At 51.7% G+C, this 23,504-nt stretch overlaps 1 protein-coding gene across 4 annotated transcripts in view; it reads left to right on the top strand.

The window, feature by feature from the left end:
• The window catches only part of MYH14 (myosin heavy chain 14), a 94,628-nt gene that overhangs the window by 1,870 nt on the left and 69,254 nt on the right, over positions 1 to 23,504 (top strand). For 2 of the 4 annotated variants that reach the window (XM_017882098.1, XM_017882096.1), the window contains exons 3-10: positions 4,025 to 4,052; positions 4,193 to 4,295; positions 5,101 to 5,124; positions 6,530 to 6,622; positions 7,362 to 7,425; positions 9,813 to 9,911; positions 11,788 to 11,928; positions 21,787 to 21,882. In XM_017882098.1, the coding sequence (XP_017737587.1) occupies positions 4,025 to 4,052; positions 4,193 to 4,295; positions 5,101 to 5,124; positions 6,530 to 6,622; positions 7,362 to 7,425; positions 9,813 to 9,911; positions 11,788 to 11,928; positions 21,787 to 21,882 (648 nt within the window). The remainder of the gene's footprint in view (positions 1 to 4,024; positions 4,053 to 4,192; positions 4,296 to 5,100; positions 5,125 to 6,529; positions 6,623 to 7,361; positions 7,426 to 9,812; positions 9,912 to 11,787; positions 11,929 to 21,786; positions 21,883 to 23,504) is intronic. The other 2 variants (XM_017882099.1, XM_017882097.1) reach the window with 1 other exon arrangement.

The raw sequence follows: 23,504 nt of genomic DNA, 5'->3' as shown, positions 1-23,504 counted from the left end.
CCCGGCTAGTTTTTGTATTTTTAGTAGAGACGGGGTTTCACCGTGTTAGCCAGGATGGTCTCGATCTCCTGACCTCGTGATCCGCCCATCTCGGTCTCCCAAAGTGCTGGGATTACAGGCTTGAGCCACCGCGCCTGGGTTTTTTGTATTTTTTAGTAGAGACGGGGTTTCACCGTGTTCGCCAGGATGGTCTCGAACTCCTGACCTCGTGATCCGCCCATCTCGGCCTCCCAAAGTGCTGGGATTACAGGCTTGAGCCACTGCGCCCGGCCACATCTCACAATTTCTTTATCCACTCGTTGGTTGATGGACATTCAGGCTGATTCCATATTTTTGCAATCGTGAATTGTGCTGCTATAAACATGTGTGTGCAAGTGTCTTTTTCATATAATAGCTTCTTTTCCTCTGGGTAGATACCCAGGGTGGGGTTGCTGGATCAAATGATAGATCTACTTTTGGTTCTTTAAGTCATCTCTATACTGTTTTCCATCATTAAATCATCAAAAAATAACAGCTGTTAGTGTGGATATGGTGAAACGGGAACACTTTTACACTGCTGGTGGAATGTAAACTAGCACAGCCACTATTGAAAACAGTATGGAGATTCTTTAAAGATCTCTGTTCACTCTTTCTCTGAACAATATTGGTTGAGTGTGGGGCTTCTGTGAACATTTCCCTTGAGACAGTAATTCCCAGAGTGTTCATTCATTCATTCAACACTTATTGTTGAATTGTGGATCTGATCTCCATTGTCATGGGGTAAATGTAGCCCCTTAGACAGATGGCAGCACAAGGCAGTTGTGTACAGCTGGGCAGGTTGTACACTGAACAAGGGTATCCATCCAAGGGGCCACCATTCACACCATGACAACATAGATCAGTCTTGGCGAAATTATGTGATTAACATCTATTACATATATAATGCCCTTATTATATATTTGATATATTTCATCTATTTTAATAAATATTTAGTATTTATTTGTTTATATCTATTAAACATTTAAAAATTATATCTATTTCACACCTGTAATCCCAGCACTTTGGAAGGCCGAGGTGGGTGGATCATGAAGTCAGGAGATGGGGACCAGCCTGGCTAACACGGTGAAACCCCATCTCTACTAAAAATACAAAAAATTAGCCAGGTGTGGTGGCGGGTGCCTATAGTCCCAGCTACATGGGAGGCTGAGGCAGGAGAATGGCATGAACCCGGGAGGTGGAGCTTGCAGTGAGTGGAGATCGCACCATTGCACTCCAGCCTGGGAGACAGAGTGAGACCCTGTTTCAAAAAAAAAAAAAGTTTTTGTTAAAAAAGGAAAAACCCCATGTAATAGTACACAACATTCAGACCCTTCAGTCATGGCTTCAAAACCCATCTGTGCCACTCACCATTTCTGTCCCGCACCCCAGCCTCACCCACCTTCCTGTCAAACATCCCTAATCCAGTCCTACCTCAGGGCCTGAATATGAATATATTATAGTTATTGAATATGCATATTAAATACGAACAAATTATTAAATGTATATATTTAATTAAATAGTGTAATATTGTGAAAATATTATGCTTATTTAATATGCATATTCAATAAGTGTATTATTTTATTATACTTTATTTTGTTTTATTATACTTCATTTTATTTTATTATACTTTATATTTATTTTATTATATAAGGGTAATGTTGATTTAATAAACTATACCTTTTTAATATGCATATTCAATAAGTATAATAAATTAATGTGTTAAATAGTATAACATTAAATTAAATGGTATATTAAATAGCATAATATTGTAAACATATTATGCTGGTTGTTTTTTTTTTTTCTTTGACAGAGTCTCACTCTGTCACCCAGGCTGGAGTGCAGTGGCATGACCTTAGCTCACTGCGACCTCCACCTCACGGGTCCAAGCCATTCTTCTGCCTCAGCCTCCTGAGTGGCTGGGACTATAGGCACATGCCACCACACCCAGCTAATTTTTGTATTTTTAGTAGAGACAGGGTTTCACCATGTTGGCCGGGCTGGTCTTGAACTCCTGACCTCAGGTGATCCGCCTACCTCAGCCTCCCAAAGTGCTGGGATTACAGGCATGAGCCACTGCGCTCAGCCTAATATGCTTATTTAATATGCATATTAAATGGGAGTATTAAATGGGAATATTAAAGTCTCCAAGTAGAATAGTGGATTCATCCATTTCTCCTGGCAGGTCTATCAGTTTCTGCCAGATTAATTCATTTAACCTCATAGCAAATCTATGAAATAGGTTATCTCCTTGTCCCTGATTTCTGGGTGGGGAAACTGAGGCACACAGCAAAGCAGTCGCTGCCCATGGTCACACTGGTGGGTGTATGCTGAGGTGGGATTCGAACCCAGGGCCCCCGGCCACCGTCTCCCTGTATGTCACACTGTGTGTTATATTTCCTCCTGTGCTGTGCACTGTGCTGGGTGCGTTTTGAACATTCTGAGTTCTGACTACAGCCCTGTGAGATGGCAGCTGATTTGAGCCCCATTTTTTTAGATGGGAAAACAGGCACAAAGCACCTCAGAGAGTGGCCCAAGGTCACGCAGCAAGTCAGAGAGACAGCTGGGTGGTGAATCCGTGTGCATATGGTCCCCCACACCAGGCTGCCAAGTCTGGGGTCCTACTGGATGCAGCTTACTCCCTGGTTTGAAGACACCCAGGGGATGCCTGTCCTGCTGAAAAAAACATTCAGACTCTTTGATCATAGCTTTATTTATTTATTTATTTATTTATTTAGAGACGGAGTCTCACTCTTGTCGCCCAGCTGGAATGCCATGGCACGATCTTAGCTCACTGCAACCTCCGCCTCCTAGACTCAAGCGATTCTTCTGCCTCAGCCTCCCGAGTAGCTGGGATTACAGGCAGTACCACCATGCCTGGCTAATTTTTGTATTTTTAGTAGAGACGGGGTTTCACTATGTTGGCCAGGCTGGTCTTGAACTCCTGACCTCAGGTGATCTGCTGGCCTTGGCCTCCCAAAGTGCTGGGATTACGGGCGTGAGCCACTGCGTCCAGCCTAATCATGGCTTTAAAACCCATCACACCACCTGCCATCTCTGCCCCATCCCCCAACCTCACTGGCCTTTCTGTCTCTCAAACATCCCTAACTCAGAGCCTTTCCCCTGGCTGTGCCCTCTACCTGAAATGCTAACTCCTCTGAGAAGCCTTCCCTGCTCCTTCCCCCAAGTCGATTCTTATTACCTAACACCAGGGTTTTAGAATCCTGGGTCTATCGACATTTGGGGCTGGATGCTTCTTTGTCATAGGAGGCTGTCCTGGGCATGGTAGGTGTTTAGCAGCACCCCTGGCCTCTACCCACTCAGTGCCCATGGAACTCCCCTCTGTCAGGGTAATAACCAAAAATGCCTCCCAGACATTGCCAGGTGTCTTCTGGCGGGAATAGAGGACATAATTGCCCCCATTTAAGAACCACTGCTTCATTCTATTCCTGATTTAGTTTTCTTCCCAGTGCTAATCGCTATTTGATTGTAGGTTTTCGTCCCCTGCATCTTAAGTGAAAGCTCTGTAGGGGCACACACCCTGCCAGCTCCCCACTCCCCTCCATGCCTGGCGCTCAGTAGGTGGTCAGCATGCGATTGTGGAATGGCTGTGTTAGGCCCAGGGCGGGCGCTGGGGTAGACATCTTATATCACAGGACCTCACTCTTGTCTTTGAATCTCACACGCCCAGCATGAGGCGGCACACAGTAGGGTTTCATGTTGAGGTTGCTGAATGAATCCTATTCTGTTCAGTTGAGGGAGGCTGTCTCCATTGTACAGGTGGGGAAACCAAAGGTCAGAGAGGGGCAGCTGCTTTCCCAGGGTCACACAGCAAGCAAGGGGCTGAGCTGGATGGGGAATTAGAATCCAGGAGTGTTATACGTCAAGACCCAAGCTTTTCCTCACTCCTTGGGAATAATTTTAAAAAGGCAGCAGTGAGTGTAAGGGACCAGAGGGCCCTGCTAGAGACTCTCTCAAATGACACATCCCCCCACTCTGTCCCCTACAGATCGTGAGGACCAGTCCATTCTCTGCACGTGAGTAATCTGGAAGGACTTCCTGGAGGAGGAGGGAGGGGCCCGGGTGGGGCGTGGCTGTGTTTGGAATGGGCAGGGCAGGTGGGGAGCTTGCCCGAGGTCACTGCCAACCCCTTTGCTTCCCCTTGTCATCCCCACAGTGGAGAGTCTGGAGCTGGGAAGACGGAAAACACCAAGAAGGTCATCCAGTACCTTGCCCATGTGGCATCGTCACCGAAGGGCAGGAAGGAGCCGGGTGTCCCCGTAAGCACCCCAGCCTTGGGACACCCCCTGGGCCCTGCCACAGCATCGCCCCTTCCATCTTGGGCTTTCCTCGCAATTGCCTCTTCCCCTCATGGAGGACCTTCTCCTGGATGTCTGTGCCACCTGAGCACCTACTGTGTGCCTGGGGTGGGGCTGGAAGCAGAGTCAGGGGGACACAGAGGTGTGAGGGTCAGTCTTGGTCTCATTGGCTCTCAGAATGGCTCCTAGTACTTAGTAGGTGCTTTATTTTCTGAGCACCTACTGTGTCAAGCCTGATTTTAGGTGATCATGATGGCCGGGTTTGTCGTCTAAGTGAATGTTACAAGGTGCCCCCCACTGTTCCAAGCCCTGTTCTCCCACTGCCTTACTTACCCCTTGGGTGGGGTGGGTGCTGTTTTTCTGTGCCGAAGATGAGGAGCCCAGGCATGGGAGGGGTGAGTCAGTTGTTGGTCACGCACCCAGGAAGAGGTAGAGTGGGGGCCGGGCACAGTGGCTCATGCCTGTAATCCCAGCACTTTGGGAGGCCGAGGCGGGAGGATCACTTGAGCCCTGGAATTCAAGACCAGCCTGGGTAATACAGTGAGACTCCATCTCTACAAAAATTTTTTTAAATAAAGGGGGTAGAGTGGGATTCAAACCCAGGCGTGTGGTCCCCCAGGCCACCCTACTCCACACACCCGGTTTCCCCAGTTCCCCTTCCCCCACCCCCTACACCACCACCCGAGATCACCGGTTCACCTGTGTGTCTGTCCACGTTCCATGTGCTGTGTCCTGGTCCGTGTCTCGTGTCCCGTGACTTCCTCAGGCCTCCGTCAGCACCGTGTCTTATGTGAGTAGCAGGGGATCACCTCCAGTCTTGCTGCCCCTAATGCCTTCCCGGCCACCCAGTGCATGATCTTCTTGGTAGACAGGGCCCAAGGCAGCAGTGGTCCCACCTGCCATGGATCCCCCTGCCCCCCCACTGCTGTTCATGGCGGCCCTGCTGTGTGTGTGCAGATGGGCCACAGACACCAACATGAAACAATCCAGAGAACGAAACTACCACTTATTACTGATCTACTAAACATGTCCAGCAGGGTCCCACAGACGCTGCGTGTGTACAACCAGAGAGTGGACAGTGTAGCAAGGGAAATACATGCATGCCCTGTGTTCTTCTGTGTGCCAAGTCGTGTGCCCTTCACTTTGTGTATCTTTTTTCATTTGACAAAGCATCCACCTAGCTAGATCATGTCATCTTAACACAAGCAAGACTTGGACTGAGAGAAAACACACACAGGCTGCCATTTACGAAGCACCTACTGTGTGCCAGGCTCTGACACCAAAGGGGTTGGAGGGAAGTTTGGAATAGGGTTCCTGCCAAGGAGTAGCCTGGCGGGGCTGGGAACCCACTATTTTCTGAAGGCCTATTATGTGCCAGACTGCTTGAAGCACTTTACATAGGTGATACAGATTTTTGCCTTAGTTAAAAATTCTAAGCTGGGTTTGGTGGCTCAGGTCTATAATCCCAGCACTTTGGAAGGCTGAAGTGGGAGGATTGCTTGAGGCCAGGAGTTCAAGACGAGGCTAGACAACAGAGTGAGACCCCATCTTTACTAAAACTTTTCAAAATTAATTGGGCATGGTGGCGCTTGCCTGTAGTCCCAGCTACTCAGGAGGCTGAGGTGAGAAGATTCCTTAAGCCCAGGAATTTGAGGCTGCCATGAGTTATGACCATGCCACTGCACTCCAGAATTTCTACAAGCAACGCATGAGTACCCATTCATTGTAACAACAACAAATCAGATGAAATGAAATTCCTGTTTCCTCCCCTCAGTCCCCTTCCTTGGAGTGCCTTATACTGTTGACAGTTTGGTGTGCATCCTTGCAGACCTTTCTCCATATGTTTACAAACATGTATATATCTGTAGATTTAAGAGTCTTGTTTTGTGGTGTTTCTTCCTTAATTCATATTTTATGAATGGGATAACATTGTAGACATTGTTCTGCAACTTGTTTTTTTGTTTGGCTTGGTTTGATTTGGTTTCCACTTAACAATATGTCTTGGAGATGCTTCCCTCTTTCCCTCACAATAGACAGATGGGCAAGACCCGGATACAGGAAGGGGGCACACACCCAGACACACAAAGGCCCCTCACACGCAGATACTCAGCCAACTGGAGACACAGCCTGAGCTGGGCTGGCCTGGCCTCCTGCCCCATTCCCACTGATCATGCATCATCTCCTGTGCCTGGCAGGGTGAGCTGGAGCGGCAGCTGCTTCAGGCCAACCCCATCCTAGAGGCCTTCGGCAACGCCAAGACAGTGAAGAATGACAACTCCTCCCGATTCGTGAGTGCCAGGGGTGGGCAGTGCTGGCTGTGTCAGGGATATAGGAACTGGGAACCTGGGAGTGGACTTCAGGGGAAAAGACATGTGGATCTGTTGAGGCAGGAGGGGCTGGGGTCCTGGACTCGTGAGTCTGAGGGAGGAGGGGCTGGGGGCCTGGACTCCTGGGTCTGAGGGAGGAGGGGCTGGGGACCTGGACCCTTGGGTCTAAGAGAGGAGGGGCTGAGGGCCCAGATCCCTGGGTCTAAGAGAGGAGAGACTGGGGACCTGGACTCTTGAGTCTGAGGGAGGAGGGACTGGGGCCCAGACTCCTGGGTCTGAGGGAGGAGGGGCTGGGGGCCTGGACTCTTGAGTCTGAGGGAGGAGGGGCTGGGGCCTGGACTCTTGAGTCTGAGGGAGGAGGGGCTGGGGGCCTGGACTCTTGAGTCTGAGGAAAGAGGGGCTGGGGGCCCGGATCCCTGGGTCTGAGGGAGAATGGGCTGGAGGCTGGGTGCCTGATTCCAAGGGAGGAGCAGCTGGGGACCGGGGGCTGGGGAAAGAAGTCCAAGGAGCCAAGACCTTGAATTCCCATGGGGTCCCTCGCTGGGGACTCACCATAGGATGGGGTTCAGGTAGAGGGAGCAAGGAAGTGCGGAGGCAGCCCCAGCTCTGGGAGCAGTGGGTGTGGGGTTTGGGCTGTTCTTCAGGTCTGAGCAGGGAAGGAGACCCTCCGCTGAAGCCCACCCACTTTGGTCTCTCCCAGGGCAAATTCATCCGCATCAACTTCGACGTTGCCGGGTACATCGTGGGCGCCAACATTGAGACCTGTATCCTGTCACAGTCCATGGGGGTGGCAGCCGAGGGGGGCAGCCTTTCAGACAGCACTGAGTATGGGAAGCACCTCCCACCGCAGGGACCCCCTCCCTGCTACTCAGATGGGACCCGATGCTCAGGCAGCATCTGCATGGGGAGGGGAGGGTGGGACTTCTGGTGTGTATGAGGCCAGTACAGACTTGCTATGGGGTGGTGGGTTGGTGTCCACCCAGTTCAGCCATAAGGGGAGTCCCAGCACTCAGCCTGCAGTGGCACTCATGGTGACCCATGACAGTGAAATGATATAGAGCAGTGTAAGCAAAGGGAAAAGGCACGTGGGGCCATGTCTCCCGGGGACCAGGCACAGGCTCCTAGAACCGTCTCCAGCAGAGGCACACGGGACACCAGGTGGGGCAACACTGATGAAATGCTGTCCCAGAGAAGCGCAGAGAGACTCAGTGTCAGGGTTTTCACTGGGGGCTGGTCACATCCCTGCCTGCACCCCCACCCCCCGCCCTTAGTATGAACCTAAATTCCACACTCCCAGGAGGAAAGCAGGTGATCAGTGTAAACCACGGTGTTTGCACAAACCCTTTAGGCCCAGCGAACCCCTCTCATCCTGTTAGAGGATGCTGGAACCCTCCCGAAATCCAGGTCCCCAGACGTTAGCCAGGGGCCCACCTGGCCAGCAGGCCTTTCCAGGGGAGCATTTCAGGCCGGCTGTGTTCACCCTTTTCTGTTCAGACGGCATATGGGTGTTTAAAGGAAATTAAACAATAAAACACAGGCACTCTGGGAGTGCAGAAATGAAGAGGATGGGCCAAGAAATCGTACCAACCTGGGTTCAAATCCCAGTTCTGCCACTTGGAGACTCTGGGGACTTGGGTACGTGATTTGGCCATTCCCTGCCTCAGTTTCTCCCTCTGTAGAAGGAGAAGGAACATAGAACCTACTCTACCCTAGAGGGGTTTGGAGGATTTTGGAGTTAAATGCTTGGCCACAGCACCTGCTACATAGCAGGCACTCAAGAACAAGCTATTGTTATTAGCAATTGTTGATTAAATTAGTGACCAGGCATGGTGGCTCAAGCTTGTAATCCCAGTACTTTGGGTGGCCAAGGCAGGTGGGTCATTTGAGGCCAGGAGTTTGAGGGGTTAAGCAAAGTGTCTGGTGTTTTGTTTTACTCTAAGATGTCTTGGCTGGGTGCAGTGGCTCATGCCTATAATCCCAGCACTTTGGGAGGCTAAGGCTGGAGGGTCGCTTGAGCTCAGGAATTCGAGGCCAGTCTGGGCATCATAGTGAGACCTCATCTCTACTAAAATAAAGAAAATTTAAAAATTAGCCAGGTATAGTTGTGTACACCTGTAGTCCCAGCTACTCAAGAGGCTGAGGTGGGAGTATCGCCTGAGCTGGGGAGGCCGAGGTTATAGTGAGCTGTGCCTTGTGCTGCTGCACTCCAGCTAGGGCAACAGAGCCAGACCCTGTCTAAAAAACAAAAAACAAGAGTCTTGCCACCTTTTAATATGTAAGTTTGACACGTGACTTTCTTAGGAGGGAGAGCATTCAGAGACAGTCTAGTTGAAGATGGGAGCTGATGTATCTGCATGGGGAAGCTGAGGCTGGGAGAGTACAAATGGCAGGAGACATTCTCACCCACGGGTAACTTTGAACCAGGCATTGTTCAGGGTGCTTCATGCACAGTAAGTCATTTATCCTCACAGCAACTCATCCAGGATCAGTGAGGGTTTTGTTTTGTTTTGTTTTTGAGATGGAGTCTCACTCTGTCACCCAGGTTGGAGTGCAGTGGCGCAATCTTGGCTCACTGCAACCTCCTCCTCCCAGGTTAAAGCAATTCTCCTGCCTCAGCCTCCCAAGTAGCTGAGATTACAGGCACCTGCCATCACACCTGGCTAATTTTTGTATTTTTAGTAGAGACAGGGTTTCACCATGTTGGCTAGGCTATGTTGGCTAGGCAGGTCTTGAACTCCTGACCTCAGGTGATCCACCTGCCTCAGCTTTCCAAAGTGCTGGGATTACAGGCGTGAGCCACCGCACCCACAGGGTTGATGAGTCTTTTAGAGACAGAGCAAGACCCTGTCTCTAAAAAGAGAGAGAGAGATAGAGAGATAGAGAGAGAGAGAGAGAGAGGAAGGTCTCATAAAGGTGTTATTTTTGAGCCCCTTGAACAGGTAGATGAGGAAACTGAGGCACAAGTGCTTACGTGACATGAGCACGGCTGCTCATCGAGTTAGTGGCAAAGTCACTAGCCTGGGCTGTGAACGACTCCACTGCTCCACAGGAGAGAAGGAGGCAGCGTGGGCAGGGCAGGCTCCTGTAGCGGCCTGGCAGCGTTGGGGCTCTCCCTTCCCCCCTATCTAGCACCTTGACTCGCTGTGACCAGACCTGCTGGAGAAGTCGCGCGCCATCCGCCAGGCCAAGGACGAGTGCAGTTTCCACATCTTCTACCAGCTGCTGGGGGGCGCTGGAGAGCAGCTCAAAGGTCAGTGCCGCCCCGTCTCACCCTGCTCACCCGGGGGAGGGTGGGCACCACTTCTCTCGGGGGGGCCCCCTCTGGGGAGGAAGCAAGACGGGGGGGCTCTAATCTCCGTCAAACACCGATTTCACATGAGGCTTCCGCAGCCCCGGCTCTCGCTGCGTAGTGGCGTCTGTCGCACGGTGGGTTCTGCTGCGCTCTGGTTCCAGCTCTGTCCCGGGTCTGGCTCGCGCCCGCTGTCAAGGCCACGCAGCCCCCCGCCGCCTGGTGGCTCCTGCTCACGCTCGCTTCCGAAGCTCCGTGGCTTCTCTCTCGCGCGGCTTCTCCTCACTCCGGCGGGTGACTCCGGCTTTGCTGAGGCTCCTCCTGGTTCCTGACGACGCTGGTTTGTGTTGCTTCTCGGCTCCTGCTGCCTCGTGCTCCCCTCTGCTCTGGCTCCGAGGCCACGGCTCCTGCCGGAAGTCCTCCTGTCCCTGCTCCCTGCTCCTCCTGCCCTCTGGCTGCCCAAGCGCCCTTGGCTCCTGTTTGCAGTGGCTGGCACTGCCCTGCGGCTCCCTCTGCTCCTGGCTCCTTCCTCCTGGTGGCTGAGGCCGCTTCCTGGCTCCTGCGGCCATGTAGCCCCTCCTCATCCAGGTTCCCACTCACTGTGGCCTTTGAGACCGCATGTCCTTGGGCGCCGGCCCCTGCCTCACATGGCTTGTGCTGAGTTGGGCCTTCAGCCCCACCGCTTCTGCCAACCAGTGGCCCATGCCTGCTCTGGGCACTTCTAGAGACTCGAAAGTCCCTGCGGAGGGAGCAAAGAGGAGTGGTATAAAATGGGCGGAGGCTCATGCCTGCAATCCCAGTATTTTGGGAGGGCGAGGCAGAAGGATTGCTTGAGCCCAGCAATTCCAATCCAGCCTGGGCAGCATAGTGAGACTCCATCTCTATAAAAAATAATAATAATAAGCTGGGCGTGGTGGCACACAGCTGTAGTCCCAGCTATGTGGGAGGCTGAGGTGGGAGGATTGCTTGAGCCCAGGAGTTTGAGGCTGTGGTGAGCCGTGATTGCATCACTGCACTCCAGCCTGGGCGACAGAGTAAGACCCTGTCTCTAAAAAAATTTTTTTTTTTTTTGAGATGGAGTCTGCTCTGTCGCCAGGCTGAAGGCAGGGGCCGGATCTCAGCTCACTGCAACTCTGCCTCCCGGGTTCACCATTCTCTGCTCAGCCCCATAGGCTGGCCACAGGCCCCCGCTACCTTGCCCGCTATTTTGTATTTTTATAAGCGTTTCACCGGTGTCCCAGGATGGCCCGATCTCCTGATCTCGGATCTGGCCTGCCCCGCTTCCCAAAGGTCTGGGATTACAGTGTGAGCCACCGCACCAGCCTTAAAAAAATTTAGCCGGGCCGCGGTGGCTCAGCCTGTAATCCCAAACTTTGGAGGCCAGGCCAGGCAGATCACGAGATCCAGAGATCGAACCATCCTGGCCGAACACGGTGAAACCCCGGTCCTACCTAAAAATTACAGAAAAAATAGCCGGGGCGTTGGTCGGCGCATGTATCCTTAGCTGCTCGGAGCCTGAGACAGGAGAATGGCATGAACCGCGGGAAGGCAGAGCTTGCTTGCAGTGAGCTGAGATCCGGCCACTGCACTCCAACCTGGGCGACAAGAGCGAGACTCCGTCTCAGAAAAAAAAAAAGAGAGAGAGAGAGAGAGTGGTGGTTTCATAGGTGCTAAACGCCCACTCCACCCCCAATCCTTCCCACCACACTTGTGAGAAAGGCCTCCACCCACTTGACAGAGAGGTTGTGGCATATCCTGGGATTGCCACCAATGAATCCAGGATGAGTCCGACTCCACAGCCCACCCTTGACCTTGACCCCACTCATTGCCCCTACAGCCGACCTCCTCCTCGAGCCCTGCTCCCAGTACCGGTTCCTGACCAACGGGCCATCATCCTCTCCCAGCCAGGAGCGAGAACTCTTCCAGGAGACGCTGGAGTCGCTGCGGGTCCTGGGATTCACCCACGAGGAAATCATCTGTGAGTGAGCCCCGTGGAGGCCAGGGGTGGGGGGGCACCCACGGAGAGCCAGGGACCTGGCCAATGATGCCCTGATCTCTTTGCTGAAGTGTTTATTGAGCACCTACTGGGTGCAGGCACTAGGGCCAGAGCAGGACATGAGACTCACAGACATGTCTGCCTTGGGGAAGCTGACAAAATGAGAGCCCCCAACCAAGTCAATAAGGAATCACATGGCCTGTTAGTAGGCTGTGAGTGCAGCTGGGCGCGGTGGCTCACGCCTGTAATCCCAGCACTTTGGGAGTCCGAGGCGGGTGGATCATTCGAGGTCAGGAGTTCGAGACTAGCCTGGCCAACATGGTGAAACACCGTTTCTACTGAAAATACAAAAAAGTTAGCCAGGCGTGGTGGTGGGCACCTGTAATCCCAGCTACTCAGGAGGCTTAGGCAGGAGAATCGCATGAACCTAGGAGGCGGAGGTTGCAGTGAGCTGAGATTGCACCACTGCACTCCAGCCTGGGTGACAGAGTAAGACTCCGTCTAAAAAAAAAAAAAAAAAAAAAAAAAGACCGTGAGTGCCATGGAGAAAGATAAGCCAGGGGACTGGGGAGGGAGGGGCACAGCTTTAAGCAGGGGCTCAGGGGAGGGCGGACTGAGATGGGGATGTTGGAGCGAAGTCCTGAGGAAGTGAGGAAATGAGCGCTGGAGATGTGGGGGAAGAGCATTCCTGGCATAGGGAACAGCCTGTGCAAAGGCCCTGAGGCAGGAAAGGGGCGGCATATTTGAGGGATTGATACTTCTGGTGGTGGGGCTGCAGAGGGGTGGGGAGTCTCAAACACCAGCCTAGGAGGTTGGGACTTTATCCTGGGATGCTGGGGAGCTGTGGGAGGGCTGGGAGCAGGGGCTGGACAAAGTCAGCTCTGGGAGCAAGAAGACCCCTTGGGGGCCATGTGAGGGACACGCTGGAGTGGGTGGTGCTGAGACCAGAAGGAGGCTGCTGAGGGGCTAGGGAAAGCCCAGGATGCTGGCCCAGGGCTGCAAGTTTGGCCCAGGCTGCGCGGCACTGGTCGTTTGGTGTTAAGTGCTCAGCTCATCACCCCCGTGTCAGGGTGCTGTGCCCGACCCCTTTTTTCTTCTTTTGAGATGGAGTCTCACTCTGTCGCCCAGGCTGGAGTGCAGTGGCACGATCTCAGCCCACTGCAACCTCCACCTTCTGTGTTCAAGTAATTTTCCTGCCTCAGCCCCCCGAGTAGCTGGGATTACAGGCGCCCGCCACCACGCCTGGATAATTTTTCTATTTTCAGTAGAGATGGGATTTCACCATGTTGGCCAGGCTGGTCTCAAACTCCTGACCTCAGGTGATCCACCCTTCTCAGTCTCTCAAAGTGCTGGGATTCCAGGCATGAGGTGCTGTGCCCAGCCTGTGCCCCCACTTTTTTCGCCAAACAGCATGTTTTGACAGCAGCTCTGTTTCAGTGCTGCATTAGTTTGCTTAGGCTAACAAAGTACCACAAACCAAGTTCCTAAAACAACAGAAATTGATCATCTTGTGGTTCTGGAGGCCAGACGCCCGGGATCATCGTGTTAGCAAGGGTGGTTCATCCTGGGAGAATTGGCTCCAGGCCTCTCCCTGGGCTCCTGGTAGTTTTCTGGCAATCTTTGGCGTTCCTTGGTTCATAGTCACATCACCTGATCTCTGCTTTTGTGTTCACATGGCAGCTCCCTGTGTGTGCATCTGGGTCCAAAATCCCCACTCCCCGTCCCCCCGCAAGCTTTTTGGTTTTTTTTGAGATGGAGTCTCGCTCTGTTGCCCAGGCTGGAGTGCAATGGCGCAATCTCAGCTCACTGCAACCTCCACCTCCCAGGTTCAAGCGATTCTCCTGCCTCAGCCTCTTAAGTAGCTGGGATTACAGGCGTGCGCCACCACACCCGGCTATTTTTTTGTACTTTTAATAGAGACGGGGTTTCACTAAGTTGGCCAGGCTGGTCTTGAACTGCTGACCTCAAGTGATCCTCCCGCCTTGACCTCCCAAAGTGCTGGGATTACAGGCATGAGCCACCACACCTGGCCTCCTACCCCACTCCGGTATGACTTTATCTTTACTCATTACATCCATAATGACCCTGTTTCCAATCATGTCACATTCTGAGGTCCTGGGGTTTGGATCCCCAACATACCTTTTTAGGAGGGGGTGGTGTAGACATGATTCAATCCGTAACAAGTACGTAGGTGGACCTCCGCCTTTTCAGAGGCTGCATAATGTTTCATTGTTTGCATGAACTATGATTCTTTTAACCAAGCTCTCCAAAGAAAGATCTTTAGGTGTTTCCAGGGTTGCCTCTGGGTCTAATTGTCCTCTGGCCTCTGGCGCTGTGGGAGGCCCCAGGAGCTATTGTTGGCTCCAGGGCCGGATTGGAAGGGCTGGAAATGGAGCGTAGCTTGGCTGTCTACCCAGGCTGCAAACAGCAGGGCCTCTTGTGGCCTATTGACACAGGGTCTCGGGCCTCTCCCACACCCACCCCGCTGCATTTCCCAACCATGGTTGCATAATTCCCCAGCCTGCATGACTCCGCAGCTGGGCAGCTGGCACACAAATTCAGACTGTGGCTGCAATGGGGACCTGGGCCTCCCAGCCTGTCCTCTTAGGTCCTGCCTGGCCTCTTGTCCCCATGAGCTCATGTGACCCTCCTGGCAGCTGCCCTGCTGTGTGGCGGGTGCAGGCAGCAGCTCTGATTTTTGGAATTCAGAAATGAAAACTTTGCAGCAACCTATGCGTGTAGTGACATAACCTGAATGTGACAAAACCAAGCCTTCCCGCTCTTCCCTGGCCCTAGTTCCCCACTGTTAAGCTTCTTGTGTCTCCTTCCAGAAATATTTTAGGAATATAAGAAAAGACACGTATTATTTTTCTATAAGAGATGGCATTCTCTAGCCCCACAGCTGATATTCAGCTGTCAACATCACTGTGGTGATAAAAAAAAACTTGAAGCGATTTCAAAAGTTCCGACCAGGCGCAGTGGCACACGCCTGTAATGCCAAGTTTGGGAGGCCGACGTGGGCAGATCACCTGAGGTCAGGAGTTCAAGAACAGCCTGGCCAACATGGTAAAACCTGGTCTCTACTAAAAATACAAAAATTAGCCAGACATGGTGGTGTGCACCTGTAGTCCCAGTTACTCGGGAGGCTGAGGCTAGAGAATCACTAACCTGGGAGGCAGAGGTTGCAGTGAGCCAAGATCTCACCACTGCGCTCCAGTTTGGAGCAGAGCGAGACTCCATCCAAAAAAAAAAAAAAAAAAAAACTTCCTGGATGTTGGTTGCTCCAGCTGGCTGGCTCCCTACCCTTCCACTGGAGACCCCCCTGGACCCTGGCCCAGCACTCTGGCCTAGTTTAGTCTGGGCCAGGCAGTGCTGGAGTTAAATACTCAGCTCATCATTGGCTCACTCCTGTAATCCCAACACTTCGGGAGGCCGAGGTGGGAGAATCACTTGAGGCCTGGAGTTCAAGACCGGCCTGAGCAATATGGTGAGACCCTGTCTGTACTAAAAATTAAAAAAAAAAAAAAAAAAAAAATTAACCAGGTGTGGTGGTGCACACCTGTAGTCCCAGCTGCTTGGGAGGCTGAGGTGGGAGGATTAAGTGCAGGAGCAGGAGGCTACAGTGAGCTACGATTGCACCACTGTACTCCAGGCTGGTGATAGAATGAGACCCCATCTCAAAAAACCCCAAAACAAAGACACAAATTACTCAGCTCATCACTCCCATGGAAGGATGCTCTGGACCACCCTCCCCCTCCACCCACCCACTCCCCTTTCCTACTGACTGGTATATTTTGGCCATAATTCTGGTTCAAAATGTATAGGTGGACCTCACTCCTTTTTGCAGCTGCGTAAGGTTTTATTGTTTAAATAAACTATGATTGTTTCAACCAGTCCCTTGCAGATAGAGCCTTAGGTTGTCTCCATTCCCTTACGATTGGAACAATTAAAAAAAAATGCTAAGGCAGCGCAGTGGCTCACGCCTGTAATCCCAGCACTTTCAGAGGCCAAAGCAGGCAGCTTGCTTGAGCTCAGGAGTTTGAGACCAGCCTGGGCAACATGATGAAACTCCGTCTTTACAAAAAACACAAAAAGTTACCTGGGCGTGGTGGTGTGCACCTTTACTCCCAGCTACTTGGGGGGCTGAGGTGGGAGGATCACCTGAGCCTGGGAGGTGGAGGCTGCAGTGAGCCGAGATCACACCACTGCACTCCAGCCTGGGCGACAAAGTGAGACTCTGGGTCCAAAAGAAACAAGCGACTGTGAATATCCTTGTAAGGAGGTTCTTGTGCTCATGTGGAAACAGACCTGTAGGTACAATTCTTAGAAATGAAATGCCGGCTGGGTGCGGTGGCTCACACCTGTAATCCCAGCACTTTGGGAGGCCGAGGCAGGCGGATCACGAGGTCAGAAGTTCGAGACGAGCCTGACCAACATGGCGAAACCCCGTCTCTACTAAAAACACAAAAATTAGATGGGTGTGGTGGTGCATGCCTGTAATCCCGGCTACTCGGGAGACTGAGATAGGAGAATCCCTTGAACCTGCGAGGCGGAGGTTGCCGTGAGCCAAGATCATGCCACTGCACTCCAGCCTGGGCCACAGAGCAAGACTCCGTCTCAAAAACAGAAAAGAAAAAAAAAAAAAAAAAGAAATGAAATGCCATGTCCAGAGAGATTTGTGATTCTTGTTTGTGTTCAGCATAAAAAAAAGAATCGAACAGCTTTAAGATATAATTCACACGTCACACCATTCACGTATTTAAACTGTGCAATTCCATAGAATTTTGTATATTCACAGAGTTGTGCATCTATCATACAGTCACTTTTAGAATACTTTCAGTAGCCCAAGAAGATAACACACACCCCTTAGCTATTCCTCCAGGCCCTGTCTGTAGCCCCTGGCAACCACTCCTCTGCTTTTTGTCTCTACGGACTTGCCTATTCTGGACATTTTTGTTTTGTTTTGTTTTTTCAGACGGATTCTTGCTCTGTGGCCCAGGCTGCAAGCTCCGCCTCCCGGGTTCACGCAATTCTCCTGCCTCAGCCTCCCAGGTAGCTGGGACTACAGGCGCCCGCCACCACGCCCGGCTAATTTTTTTGTATTTTTAGTAGAGACGGTGTTTCATCGCGTTAGCCAGAATGGTCTCGATCTCCTGACCTTGTGATCCACTCGCCTCGGCCTCCCAAAGTGCCGGGATTACAGGCCTGAGCCACCGCGCCCCGCCATGAGCATGTTTTAAATTGCAGAGAATCTACCTCGTCGCCATCCACAGGGTGGCGCTAGTTTCCAGTTCCTCCAGCCATATACGGGGAGCACCTGTGTATCCACCTGCACACAGCAACCATGGCTGGAAGCTGTTTTGTGTTTGGTGATGTGGCGGATGAATGAGCTCTCATTACAGTTGCTTTCTGTGTTTTGCTTACAAGGGGTAGAGTTGGTCACTTTTTCACAGACTCTTCTTTTGACAAGAGACAGAGGGTCAGGGAGGTGGGGTGTCCTGTCCTAGGACTCACCCCAATTCAGGAGGAGGAGACAGTGCCGTGGTGGAATCCACATCTGACCCCAAAGCCAGCCCATGATCCAGAGAGAGAGGCCGACACCTCAGTGTCACCCACAGGGAGCCCAAGGCAGAAAACATTTGGGGCCAGTCAAGGCAGGGTGTCCATCCATCTCCTTCCCCACTTCACATCTCCACCTGCCAACCCTTGGCATCATAAATGCCATGCTGAGAGGTTCAGCAGGTAGCCTGGGACACAGGGAGGCGTGCTGGCCTCTCACATGAGGCATCCGCAGGCCAGGCTTGCTAGAGATGGGCGAGTCTGATGTCAGCAACAAGAGCTGACTGCCAAGTCCTCAGGGCATCAGATGCGCCCCAGGGCCTGGCACAAACACAGCTTCGTAAGCCAACTGCAGGAGGCCATTTTATTTGTTTTTTTTTTTGAGACGGAGTCTCGCTCTGTCGCCCAGGCTGGAGTGCAGTGGCTGGATCTCAGCTCACTGCAGCTCCGCCTCCTGGGTTTACGCCATTCTCCTGCCTCAGTCTCCAGAGTAGCTGGGACTACAGGCGCCCGCCACCTCGCCCGGCTAGTTTTTTGTATTTTTAGTAAAGATGGGGGGGGTTTCACCATGTTAGCCAGGATGGTCTCGATCTCCTGACCTTGTGATCCGCCCGTCTCGGCCTCCCAAAGTGCTGGGATTACAGGCTTGAGCCACCACGCCCGGCCAGGAGGCCATTTTAAAGGCCATTGAGGGAAGCCAGGTCTGGACGGGGTCTAAGCTGATGTTAAGGAATGATCATTAAGTTTGCTGGGCCAGATGCACTGTGGGTCTGTGAGGATGTGTCTGTCTGTCTTTCTTTCTTTCCTTCCTTCCTTCCTTCCTTCCTTCTTTTATTTTATTTTATTTTTATTTTGTATTTTTATTTTTGAGACGGAGTCTCGCTCTGTCGCCCAGGCTGGAGTGCAGTGGCGGATCTCAGCTCACTGCAAGCTCCGCTCCCGGTTTCACCCATTTCCTGCCTCAGCCTCCTGAGGAGCTGGGCCACAAGGTGCCCGCCACCTCGCCCGGCTAGTTTTTTTGTATTTTTTAGTAGAGACAGGGTTTCACCGTGTTAGCCAGAAGGTCCTCGATCTCCTGACCTCGTGATCCGCCCGTCTCGGGCTCCCAAATGCCTGGGATTACAGGCGTTGAGCCCACCTGCGCCCCGGCCTTATTTATTTATTTATTTATTTATTTATTTATTTTTTTGAGATGGAGTCTAGCTCTGTTGCCCAGGCTGGAGCGGAGTGCGGTGGTGTAATCTCAGCTTACTCCAGCCTGCGCCTTCCAGGTTCAAGCAATTCTCCCATTTCAGCCTCCCGAGTAGCTGGGATTATAGGCACTCGCCACCACACCCAGCTTATATTTTGTATTTTTGGTAGAGATGGGGGTTTCACCATGTTGGCCAGGCTGGTCTCGAACTCCTGACCTCAAGTGATCCACTCGGCTTGGCCATTCAAAGTGCGGGCATTACAGGTGTGAGCCACCGCGCCCGGCCTAGGATCCTTCATTTAATCATATCTGCAAAGTCCCTTTTGCCATGGAAGATCACATTCACAGGTCCCAGGGATTAGGTTATGGGTATTGTTGGGGGCTGTTATTCATCCTGCCACCCCCTCTGAAAACATCAGTGTGTATTTCCTAAGAACATTCTTTTACACAACCACAGACCCGCAGTGTCACCAGGAAATCGACTTCAGCACAGTACTATTATCCAGTCCACAGACCTTACACCAGTTGTCCCCCAGCTCCAAAAAAAAAAAAAATTCTCTCTTGTGCATGATGGAGTTTCGCTCTTGTTCCCCAGGCAGGAGTGCAGTGGCCCGATCTCGGCTTACAGCAACCTCTGTCTCCCGGGTTCAAGTGATTCTCCTGCCTCAGGCTCCCGAGTAGCTGGGGTTACAGGTGCACGCCACCACGCCCAGCTAATTTTGTATTTTTCGTAGAGACACAGTTTCTCCATGTTGGCCAGGCTGGTCTTGAACTCCTGACCTCAGTTGATCCGCCCACCTCGGCCTCCCAAAATGCTGGGATTGCAGGCTTGAGCCGCTGTGCCCGGCCCTCTTGCTCTCTTTTTTTCCTAGTCATCACATCCCTTTTTTTTTTTTTTTTTTTTTTGAGACAGAATCTTGCTCTGTTGCCCAGGCTGGAGTGCAGTGGTGCAATCTTGGCTCACTGCAAGCTCCGCCTCCCAGGTTCATGCCATTCTCCTGCCTCAGCCTCCCGAGTAGCTGGGACTACAGGCGCCCGCCACCACGCCCGGCTAATTTTTTGTATTTTAGTAGAGACGGGGTTTCACCGTGTTAGCCAGGATGGTCTCGATCTCCTGACCTCGTGATCCGCCCGCCTCAGCCTCCCAAAGTGCTGGGATTACAGGCGTGAGCCACCGCGCCCGGCCCACATCTCTTTACTGTCCTTCAGTCTGGAACTCTTCCTGAGTCTGTCTTTATCATTCATGGTTTTGACACTTTGGAAGATTACAGACTGGTTGTTTCGTCTCTGTTTGGGTTTGTTTCCCTGCGATGACATTCTAGTTACACGTTTTTGGCAGGAGTATTCCAGAAGAAATGCCGACCTCCCACCCCCACTCACACACACCTTTTCTAAGCCACCTTTGTGTTGAAGTATAGTATATACACCAATAAAATGAGCACAAGCCCTTGGCATCCAGCTTGGGGGAGTTTTGGGAGGGAACGCTCTGTATATCCAGCACCCGGGAGCCCCCCATGTCCCTTCCCACCACCAGTACCCCCTCAAGGTAACCATTATTCTGACTACTTCTTTTTTTTCCTCTCTCTCTTTTGGGACAGAGTCTCACTCTGTTGCCCAGGCTGGAGTGCAGTGGCGCGATGTCGGCTCACTGCAAGCTCTGCCTCCCAGATTCATGCCATTCTCCTGCCTTAGCCTCCCTAGTAGCTAGGACTGCAGGTGCCCGCCACCATGCCTGGCTAATTTTTTTTTTTTTTTTTGTATTTTTAGTAGAGACAGGGTTTCACCATGTTAGCCAGGGTGGTCTCGATCTCCTGACCTCGTGATTGTCCACCTCGGTATCCCAAAGTGCTAGGATTACAGACATGAGCCACCGTGCCCACCCATTATTCCAACTTCTGAGTATAGAGTTGTGTTGCCTCTTCTTGGGTTTGTTACAAATAGAATCACATGGTGCACACTTTCTCACCTGGCTTCTTTCTCTTGACCGTGTGTTTGTGACATTCATCCGTGTCCAGTGAGGGAAGGGGGCTTTGGAGAAGCCAGTTCCACAGACACATTGGTTTTGTAAACATTCCTAGAGTTGGACATCTATAATATGTGTCCTTTTCTGTATGTGTGCTGTGCATACGTATTTACATTCATAAACCTATGCTAACCTATGCTAACCAGTGCAAGTCACAAGAATCCACTATACTTTATACTTCCCCCCTTTTGCACATAGATAGCAGTAAGCCGCACACAGCATTCTTCACCTCCTATTTTTCACTCATTGTGGTAGAAGGTCTTTCCATATCACTGTAGACCTTCGTTCATTTCCCTGAGTCCTTTTACATTCTATTTGCATTGTTTCCCAAAATACACAACGCAAGCAGACACTGGTTAAGTATCATAGCGACAGGGCAAACCTCAGGTATAATAAACTCAAACCAGAATTCACTGATTTGTTCACGTATTTCAAGGCCTGCCCAGTGTCAAAGATGGATTTTTTTTTTTTTTTTTTTTTTGAGACAGAGTCTCGCTCTGTCACCCGGGCTGGAGTGCAGTGGCCAGATCTCAGCTCACTGCAAGCTCCGCCTCCTGGGTTTATCTCAGCTCACTGCAAGCTCCGCCTCTCGGGTTTACGCCATTCTCCTGCCTCAGCCTCCCGAGTAGCTGGGACTACAGGCGCCCGCCACCTCGCCCGGCTAGTTTTTTGTATTTTTTTTAGTAGAGACGGGGTTTCACCGTGTTAGCCAGGAGGGTCTCGATCTCCTGACCTCGTGATCCGCCCGTCTCGGCCTCCCAAAGTGCTGGGATTACAGGCTTGAGCCACCGCGCCCGGCCTTTTTTTTTTTTTTTTTGAGATGGAGTCTTGCTCTGTTGCTCAGGCTGATCTCATACTCCTGGGCTCAAGTGATCCTCCCGCCTCGCCCTCCCAGAGTGCTGGGATTACAGGTGCGAGCTATCATGCCCAGCCCACAAGTGGATTTTAAGCTGAGGGGTGGTGATATAGTTTGCCTTAAGCTTTTTAAGTTACATTTTTAAAGGGCCAGTTAAGACCACACATCAGGGTCCAGAGCCACACGTGACCTCTGTCCTTGTGTCCCCAGCCATGCTGCGGATGGTCTCAGCAGTTCTGCAGTTCGGCAACATCGCCTTGAAGAGAGAACGGAACACGGATCAAGCCACCATGCCTGACAACACAGGTACTGCCCCTGGCCTGCCTGCTCCAGACCCCCAGCCCCTGCCCAGGCAGTGCCCAGCCCTCTTGCGCCCCTGTCTCACATAGAAAGCATCCCCCTTCCAGCCACACCTGTCTCCATCCCAGGATCCCTCTGATTTCCTTCTTCTTTTTTTTTTTTTTGAGATGGAGTCTCGCTGTGTCGCCCAGGCTGGAGTGCAGTGGCGCTATATTGGCTCACTGCAAGCTCCACCTCCCGGGTTTACGCCATTCTCCTGCCTCAGCCTCCCGAGTAGCTGGGACTACAGGTGCCCAACACCACGCCCCACTAACTTTTTGTATTTTTAGTAGAGATGGGGTTTCACCCTGTTAGCCAGGATGGTCTCGATCTCCTGACCTCGTGATCTGCCCACCTCGGCCTCCCAACGTGCTGGAATTACAGGCGTGAGCCACCGCACCCGGCCGATTTCCTGCTTTTTGCTGAGTCTTTGCCAAAATAACATCGACCACTCTTTTCCTGATTCTAAAAGTGTGAAAGTGAACCACACCAGCCCGACAGAGGGGAACAGCAGGAGCCCATCCTCCCAGACCCTCTCTCCCCACAGGGAGCCAACATTAGCATTTGGCATAGCTTCTCCAGCCTCTGTGCTCTGCAGAGACACACTTCTTTTTGCCTTTCAAGAACAGAATTATAGTCAATATCCCCTACTTTAAACCAAAATAGAAATAGCTATGTTTCTTTATTATTATAAAATAATACAAGCTGGAAGGGGAAAAATCGGCATGACAGAAAAGTAGAAAGGAAGAGAGAAAATTACCCATAATCACCTGTAATCCCAGCACTTTGGGAGGCCAAGGCAGGTGGATCACCTGAGTCCAGGAGTTCGAGACCAGCCTGGCCAACATGGCAAAACTCCTTCTCTACTAAAAATACAAAAATTAACTGAGAATGGTGGCGAGTGCCTGTAGTCCCAGCTACTCAGGAGGCTGAGGCAGGAGAATTGCTTGAACCCGGGAGGCGGAGGGTGCCCTGAGCTGAGATTGAGCCGTTGCACTCCAGCCTGGGCAACGGAGTAAGAATCTGTCTCCAAAAAAAAAAAGGGGAAGAAAAAGAAAGACAATTACCCATAATCATACCCCCAGAGATCATTGCTGCTCACATTTTGGGATGTGTCTCTCTGGGCTTTGTTCTGTGTCTGTATCACTGTGTATATAGATTGTCACAGAAATGGAATTGTGCTTCACCCCCTCTTCCCCTGGAGACAGCAAGAGCTTTCTGTCCTGGTTATGAAATCCGACGGGCTCATTTCTAAAAGCTGCACAGCACAGAACATAGGAGGACAGGATGCATTACCCCACGATGCTGCTGGTAACAGCATTACCTGAGGCAGCTGGGGGCTCTGTACATAGGCACCCGGCAGGTGTGCTGTGCATACACATTTACTCATTTGTTTTACAAAACTGGAGTCAGACCCTGCAAACTGTTTTGAAACCTGCTATTTTTTTTCCCCTGAATGCTTTGGGGATAATTTTCAGGTTATTTACAAGAACTCTACTGGCATTCCTTCCCTCCCTCCCTCCTTCCCTCCCTCCTTCCTTCCTTCTTTTAGACAGAACTGTATTGGGACTCCCTCCCCTCCCTCCCTC

This window comes from Rhinopithecus bieti, unplaced genomic scaffold (assembly GCF_001698545.2).
Source record: "Rhinopithecus bieti isolate Rb0 unplaced genomic scaffold, ASM169854v2 scaffold_12070, whole genome shotgun sequence".
Classification (NCBI taxonomy): Eukaryota; Metazoa; Chordata; class Mammalia; order Primates; family Cercopithecidae; genus Rhinopithecus; species Rhinopithecus bieti.
The sequence above is the reverse complement of the archived record's forward strand: the minus strand, read 5'-3'. Positions and strand labels throughout refer to the sequence as shown.